This window comes from Atractosteus spatula, chromosome 5 (genome assembly GCF_055471065.1).
Source record: "Atractosteus spatula isolate fAtrSpa1 chromosome 5, fAtrSpa1.hap1, whole genome shotgun sequence".
NCBI classification, from domain to species: domain Eukaryota; kingdom Metazoa; phylum Chordata; class Actinopteri; order Semionotiformes; family Lepisosteidae; genus Atractosteus; species Atractosteus spatula.
In genome coordinates this window covers 54,299,878-54,308,536 of record NC_142710.1, presented here as the reverse complement: position 1 = coordinate 54,308,536, position 8,659 = coordinate 54,299,878, and the positions used below count along the sequence as shown (strand labels likewise).

The 8,659-nt window shown below is 35.9% G+C and overlaps 1 protein-coding gene across 1 annotated transcript; it reads left to right on the top strand.

Annotated features, from left to right (window-relative positions):
• Nucleotides 1–383: 383 nt before the first annotated feature.
• Nucleotides 384–4,269, top strand: LOC148835281 (pro-thyrotropin-releasing hormone-A-like). The gene is made up of 3 exons (XM_088916356.1): nt 384–560; nt 982–1,193; nt 2,166–4,269. The coding sequence occupies exons 2-3, from the start codon at nt 1,004–1,006 to the stop codon at nt 2,816–2,818; spliced, it is 843 nt and encodes a 280-aa protein (XP_088772482.1). The 5' UTR covers nt 384–560; nt 982–1,003; the 3' UTR covers nt 2,819–4,269.
• The last annotated feature ends 4,390 nt before the right edge of the window (nt 4,270–8,659 follow it).

Sequence of the window (8,659 nt, the reverse complement as noted above, 5' to 3'; positions counted from 1 at the left end):
AACGGGTAAAAACTGGCAAAAACTACTTTTAATTAGGCACATATAAGGACAATTTTGAGTTTATATATATTATCACTGGGGGCAACTCCACTTTGGGTATTAATTTTGATGACTTAATTTACACTTCAATTTCACTTCCAATTCTACTGTTTTCTTTTCCGCGGATAAGTGGGATTTGCACGAAGTTGGTGAATAGCCTGACATTTGAAACCAAGGTAGAACAGCGACCTCTACAGTTAAACATAAAACTGTGCCTGCTGACAGGCACGCTTAGAAATCATTACTGGTGACATCAATGAAACGACCGATACCACCCAAATTACTACAAAATCGTTAGCATGTTGGGGGTGTACGAGAACTATAAATGAGGAGCCTCAACATATCGGACACACAACTTCGAAACCTGCGTGGATACGTTAGTGTGCCTCTCCAATCAAACCTCTGTAAGAAACTTCCTCAGCACTATTGTCATGTTTTAAAAGTACGTGCAGAGGAAGTGCATAAGAAGAACAGAGAGAAAGACTTTCTTGTAAAGAAAAGTTAACCTGCAATATTTTAAGGTAAGTTATGGTGTTTTTTTTTCCAGGCATTTGGTTTAACACTGTTGTGCCCACATCTTTGTCTTTTAAGTTTCGATATGTCATGGTGATTACAATCAACAAACTGAGAGTGTTAAACTTTTAATATTATTGCCGAGATTTTACATGTGCATGTCTGCTTATGGGTTTTTACGTCTTTGGATGTCTGCAAGTTCGTTTACAGTCGGGAAACAGAAGTATGTGCAGTAGTACAAACGGGACCTCCTTACATTAGTTTCGCGTTCTCTGAACCTGCAGTTCGCATGCAACTGTGATTTCTTTATTTCGTGCTATTTTTAACTTTATTTAGCAATACTATTAATTTATTATTTAATAAACAGCGGCACGTCTTTCCATCTGCTTAGTGAGTTCTGCTTTAATAAAATCTTAATCTTTGTTTTAGGTCCAAGGAAACCAGCATCACTATGAGGTCTGCCTGCTTGATTCTTCTAGTGTCTCTCACTGTTTGCAATCTCACTGTCAATCTGGGACAAAATATCCCTGATGAAAGCGACAAGGAAGAACGAGTGCCCTTAGATGATATACTACAGAGAGCACAGAACATCATCTTCAGATCTCTACTGAAAAAGATCGAAGATGAGGACAAACTTAATGGTATGTACAGTAGCTCGTTATTTCGCAGCTCTATTCACAAACTTCTTCGAAAGCTAAATTTTTAATGCTTCTTTTCATTTACTTTGTTGCCGTTTTCATTGCTTTACACATAACCATTTCAATTTATGGTAGATTAAATATCTGGGATTCACGATACGGTTGTCATGTATTTATTCCGCGATATTTATACGTTTTGTTACGCATTTTGATAGTTACACAGATATGGTATACAGTACATACACAGTATAGTATTCAATAAATAACTAATACAACATACCCCGACAGCTGTGAACAGGAACACATTCTATTTATATAATGAAAACAGGTCTTTCATCTGGTTGTCCTGTTCTATTAACTTAATTCTGTTTCACTTAAGCCGTTCTAAGATTGTTTTAAACAAGTCTTATATTACAGTAGTTTATTAAAAGTCGAGAAACACACGTTTCTATATCAAACGCCATATTATGCTTCAGCTCCTGTAAACTATTTTCGACCAGAAATAGAAATCGACACAAAGCAGGTCAGTTTTTCAATAGAACGAAAATAAAACACAATTCAATCAAATTCTTTCACTGCATGTAGTATACGAGGTTTGCTTTCGAAACGTGGTTTATTTAATTTGATTGCATAACGGAGAGTCGAGTCGTTGAACTATGTTAGATATAATGGCACAAAACGCACAAATGATAATCGCTGATTTATGCCACCATGAGTATAATGTTCAGATAATAGCTCTAAAAGTTAAAAACCTCAAGATGTGTCATCCTTTACTCCGTTAACTCTCAGAACTACAGGAGTTCGCTCTTACTGTGGTTGGTAAAGAAATTGGGTTACAATTATACTGTTGAAAACTAATTTCAAGTTCCACTCGGTGTATTGCACAAACTCCAATGCTGTCTTTAGTTTTTTTTTAAATAACTCTTATCTTCTTTTTCTTTTCTTTTTTTTTCCTCGTACTTCTTTCACTTACAGATCAGGTCTCTTCGCAACAGGAGTGGCTTTCTAAGAGGCAGCATCCTGGCAAAAGGTACCAAGAAGACATTGAGAAAAGGCAACACCCGGGCAGGCGTGAGGAGGACGAAGATTTAAGATACCCCGACTTCGAGAAAAGGCAGCATCCCGGCAGACGGGAGGAGGACGATGACTACTTCGAGGAGCAAAAGCGACAGCATCCTGGAAAACGAGAGGACGAAACAGACGATTATGTGGAACTGCAAAGGCGTCAACATCCGGGTAAGCGGTCCCTGATGGACCAGTATTCCGACGCCACAGATTCTCAGATGGGTTACCAAAGTGACATGTCCAAAAGACAGCACCCAGGTAAACGCTACCTGTCGTACAATAAACGACAGCACCCGGGCAGGAGAGAACTGGAGAATGAACTCGATGCTGGGGACCTACAGGATTTGGAGAAACGGCAGCACCCCGGGAAGAGATATTGGGACATCAAAAGCCCAGATTATATCAACAACCTTCCCTGCGATATCAAAGACCCCGTAAAGTGCAACAAGGCTAGTCTTTTGCTAGAGCTGCTTGATAACGTCAACAAGAGCAGAGCTGAAGAGAAGAGACAACACCCAGGCAGGAGGTTCGCTTTTGACGACGATTTGACGGATCAAGAGTAAGAAGGCAGAGGCAAAAGAGGGAGAGTACTGTAATGTAAAGAAGATACATGCATTCCTATAATAAAGATTATTTGGTATTTGTTTAATTTAATGATTGATTTACCCTTTTTCTCAGACCACCTGATTCAGTTTCTCTGGCAATCCGATTAATCACTAGAAAGTACAGTAATTAGGTTGAGCGGTAAGAAGCTTTAAAAAGTTAAATTGAAAGTTTAGTTTTGGTAACCATGTTGCCATGAATTGAGACTATTACAGATAACCACTCAGACATACCCTGTAAATGACAGTAGATGTAGTTCTGCACAGAAGTTTTTCCACATGAACATTTTTTTTTCAGTGGGTATAGAACAAATATTTTACAACACAGCTTTCGTACAGAGCAGTTCTCATATATAGTACTGAACGTATTCTCACGTCAAACGTGATAATAATATAAACGGAAATTAAAGGATATTGCGACGATAGAAGGGCGTTTGTGCAAAAACCTGGTCAGTAACACGGAATGTATGCCATCCATTGGTTAACTGGATTGATTACGCAGATCAGAAATTTTGGATTTGAATATTTGAATTGAGTAGGGTGTTGCGCAGCACAATACTGCTGCCATTTCTTTTTCACTTTGATTTCAATTGCCAGTAAAACTTTATCATCACATGTGGCCTACCTATGAAATAAAGTGTTTCGGAAAGTAATACATAGACCTAGTTTTCGTATCTGTGTATCTGATTTTCTCACTTAGCTTTGACCGGTGTTAAATGAAATTTCAACCGCATAAAATACAAATTAGCAATGTTCCCGGCAAAACAAAATGGGTCCCCAAATTATTTTTCTACACAAAAGCTCCTGTATGATTTGAGACAAATGTTTATTCTGTAAAGAATTATTTTAGTAAAGCTAGAGCTTGCTTTGTAAATGACGACTGAACTATAGTGACATTATGTACAATAAAATGAAATGCACACATACTGTATTGACAGATGTGACATTCAAAGGATTGAATAACCAGCCTCATGTGTTTCATTGTTTGCTTTACCCATTTTAGTTAGAAATGAAGGAGAACTAATTTATTCTTAAAATACACTGAAAGTGTAAAAAAATCACAGTCAAATTGATCTGCTGTACATGAGGTGATTTTACGAGATAATTATCATTCTGTTAATCTGATTACCTTTCTCAAAAGCATTAAAGCAAAACAAAGAGGCATGCATACTGGGATTTGGAGATTCCAGCACTCTGTGCTGGCATGATGATATTAAAATCTTTCTCTGTTGCTTCACATCAGCAAATTACCAGTAATATGTTGTAAGTATTCATCCAAGCTTCACCAACAGGGTACCAACAATGTTATAACTTGCTTCTACCTCTGTGAGATGTGTTCCTTAATTGTCTGCATCCTTCAATCTCTGTATTTTTCTGATTAAATAATAAGCACAGCTGCATCAAGCCTTAAATTTATATGGAGCTCCTTCAGTTCAATTAAAGACAGACCAAATCAGAAAAAGGATTTCAGGGCAAAACCAATGAATTTGTAGAAACCCAAAGTAAACATTTCTAAAAGTCATTACAGCATCAACAAATAGTAGAGGAAGACTGAACTGCTTGTATAGGATGCTGAGGCTTTATTTTCAGGCATAATTCCTGCGATTAATACTTTTCTGCAACAGCATAGCTATTACATCTGCACTTTAACATAATAAATAGCAGCAACAACACTAGAACTACAAAAACATGTGTCTGCTAATATGGTTTAATCTCCGTAATTCTCACAGTTCCATAGAACTTTTTTTGTGACCAAGATAATATGATGCATTTTTCTCTGCAGTCCAAGATCTATATAGCAGAGTGAAAATTAGAGGAAGCTAGACTGAACACTTCTTATAACTCTTATTACTATATGCCAACACAGCAAATGTAAAACTCTCAGTCATCTTGAAAATCTGGAATTTTGCTTGAGACACTGGGCACTAGGGAATAGTCAGGAACCATAAATACTTCTAGTGGCAATGCAAGCTGCTGGTGGAAGCATCCTATTTTTACCTAGTGTAGAACCCAGAAAATACTTCAATCATTTAGTACTGTAGTAGTAATTCAGCACCCTTTTGTACAAAAATAAAAACAAGTTATTAGTTCATTAAACTAGCAAGAAACATATCAGTGTTAGCTGGGACTTTGCTATCAAGAATGTATTAAGCATAAACATGCTGGTGCCTTTACTCTCTACGAAATACACAAACTACTTAATTATTAATAGCATCAGAAGTTACAAATAGCCACAGGTGTCTACTTAATTAATGGTTGATCTACACTTTGTTTTCAATAAGTAGTCAAATACACACTCACCTATTCAACATATATCTCCCAAATCATCCAAAAATAAAAAGGGTGACAACAATCTTTTGTTATACTAAGTTCTCACAGCATCTACAGCAACATTAATGAAAAATAAATGAGAACAAGGACGGGTACAAAGAGTTTTAAAAAATGACAAATCCAGTTCAAGAGGTCCATGACTAAACCACAAGAAAGACTGACTTTGAATGTGGGATGATCCCCTGTTCAGAAATGCAAAGGCTATTGATTGTTGCTCCTTAGAAAAGGCAATTGGGCTGTAATCAGGCTTAGCATGCTAATGGAAATGTATACTGTTTAGCTGTCCATTCTTTAATAGAGCTCAATAAATTAATGGTTCTACGCAGATCCACTGGAGCAGAATTTTGCATCAAAGCAGACAACTGAATTTATAAATAGGTGTGAACCTTAACACTTCCCAGGTCTTCAGAGAAAACAAATTGTTCACTCAATTAAACCTGACAGTCAATCACTTAGTTAAAACACATCAACATTAATCTAGTGGGTTCCTGATAAGTGTGTGCATATATACATACATAATTTGTACATTTGCAATTCCAAAAAGCTTTATATTTACACACCAATATCAATACTACAAGGAATCAAAGTGAGCAACATTGGACCTAGGATATTTATGATTTAGCACAGCTATAATTATGTCAGTAAACAAGATGAAAAAGACTACACACCTTACAATCGTTAATCACCTTCAGGAAGCAAATTGTTTAACCTTTTGTTTCAGGTAAAACCAGGCATCAGCACATCCAGCAATAAGGATTAACACCAATGCATTATTGCAAGACATTAGCTTTGTGGCATTACCAAAATAGAAACACCACAGTATAATGAGAACACATTTTTTAAAATGTCCAAGTTATCCAGTCATATCAATAGCAGGATCAAGCAAACTCAATATTTTATATACAGTAACTCATTATTCAAGGAAGGCATCCTTCATACTGTAGCACACTATCGTGCAGTGTTACAAAACACTGTATATAAATATTAATCAAGTATTCACCTCATACATATATTGAGTATATAACCAGTATGTATCCAGTGAAATATATAAATATAATTTCTATATAAAATAAGTTAAATATTCTGAAACTATGTTTATTTACCTCTTTTTACCTTTTAAGGTGACACACATCACATCTTTTAAATTCTGCTTTTTTGTAGGGGTTTGTTATTTTACAGTTATTTTACAGTTTACCTCCCGGGTGTGAAAGTGTACAGTAAAGTAAAAAAAATAATCTTCATTTAGTAAACTTGAGTAATAGATCAAAAGGAATATTTTATTTCTACTGTATGAAGCACCTTTTATCAGAATATCTCAGTCTTTTACAAGGGAGGTAAAACACTAAAGAAATGAAACATACAACTAAATCCAGTATTTGGTACACAACAACTACAGACATAGATCATTACAATCATATATTTGTATGCAAATATTTAAAAAATTGTGGTCCAGACAAGATATAGGCAGGAATAACAGGAGTGGTGGAATTTCCAATAGTTTTAAATAGGATCTTATATTTGGTCATAGAACAGGTTATGTTGAACAGAATATAATCATATTTTCATATAACATTCAATAGATTTATTTGAGTGCATATAGCAATAAGTTGTTGTTAAGTTATGTTAACATTAAAAATGTAAGTGCTTAGTAAATGGGACAGTATCACCAGATTTAGCCTTTTCCTTATTACTTTCTCTAACAGTCACAGCTTTAAATTCTTTTTGAAGTTTACTGTAAAAAAGACACATAGGTCTTGGCGTTTCTACAGTACGTCTTATACTACGTGAGCACTATCAAAGAGTGTCTGGTGCTTTGATGAGTTTACCGTACCCCTCTAATTACTCTGTCAGTGAACAAGGTGTTCTGTATGTAAAGAAAAAACAAATTCAGGTCAGCCCAACTGAATAAGTTCATTCATTCATTTGTACAAAAGCTGGAGTTAATGGATGTTTTTTTGTGGCTGTAAAAGCACTACCTGCAAATGCTAAAAAGCTTCTGAACGGAACAAAATGCTTAGAAACAGAATTGGTGCACTCCATCTGTTTTTTTAACAAGGGGGAAGGGGGCAGAGGTTGTGACCAATGTCATATATAAAATCACTTTACTGATAGTGCTTAGTGTGGATTAGCCCAGCACAGGCTCATATGAATGTAATATCCAGCTGCAAAAGGGCACAAATGAAGTTTTCTACCATGGACTTCAAATAAGAGCATTATCTCTTAAGATCTTAATTTATACAGTACATATTGGTCATGTGCATAAAACACACAGGCGTTTTTCTTCGTCTAATACATTCTGCCTCTGCCAACAGGATATGGTGCTCTAGGTTGATCTATAAGCCAAGCAGAAATGGTACCTTCTGAGTATGCTTTTGAAGGCCAAAATGACGGTTGAAGATTATCCCCCAATGCTCAGTTTTCAAGCAAGAAGATACATAAACAAGGCTGAAAATGAGACCTTCAAAACTACACCTGTTCCACAATGATTTGGAAGAAAAAAATGTATTTTTCTACATCTGGGTGTCATAAATCCAAACCGATTTTCCTTCTCTAACATCTTCTACTACAGTGCACACACATACAGCTCTTAAGTAATTGAGAAACACTTAATGAGGATTCTAAGTATTTTAAGAATAACTGGTATTTTAAAAAGACTACTTTTTCCTCACTCTATCACGCCAACACATTTTCTTTCTTGTTCCTGTTTCATCACTTCATTCATTCAAAACAAATAAAATATCATTCAGACGTTTTTTTTTGTATGGCCAATTCTGTATAGTCACATTTTCAAAGGGTTTATTTTAAATTATCCTTCAATTTTCCCACTATTAAACACCTAAATCAAGGTATAAAGGCTGGTTACGTTTCTAACAATTTGAAAATTGAGGTGTATCGTACTTATTTTAAATTGCTTTATTTTATAGACATGTTTATTACAAGATCCTTCCCAATTGTCTAGAATTCCATGTAATGCTCAAAGTACAGTATAAGGATTAATGTGACACTAACAAGAGACAGAGACTGGAAGGATTAGTGGGGGAAAAAGTCACAACCTTTACTTAGCATGGCTCAATTATTGCCAAGTTTGACCTCTACTCAAGGTATAGATCAGCTGCACTAAGAGAAGAGTGATGGTGGTACTAAGGCAAATGCGAGGCCAAGGAATCAATTTTAAAAGCTTCTAGCAGCCCTTATTATTCTGCTGGGCACATGTCCAGACAGGGCGAGACAGTCTCAAAGGTTTATGTGCAGCATGTGGAGTAGTGAGATCACAAGTCCCTTCTACGACAGGAAGACCACTCCAGAAACACACTCCCCTGGAAGGGAAGATACTTCAGGGACTGAAATAAGACTTCTGTCCTACCGAATCTTGACTTATTTCTGAACATTCAAAAGCCATTCAAAATAATTGATATGGAGGAGGCAAAAAAGCAAAGATGGAACTTGAATTTCTCCAGTGTCTTTGTAAAT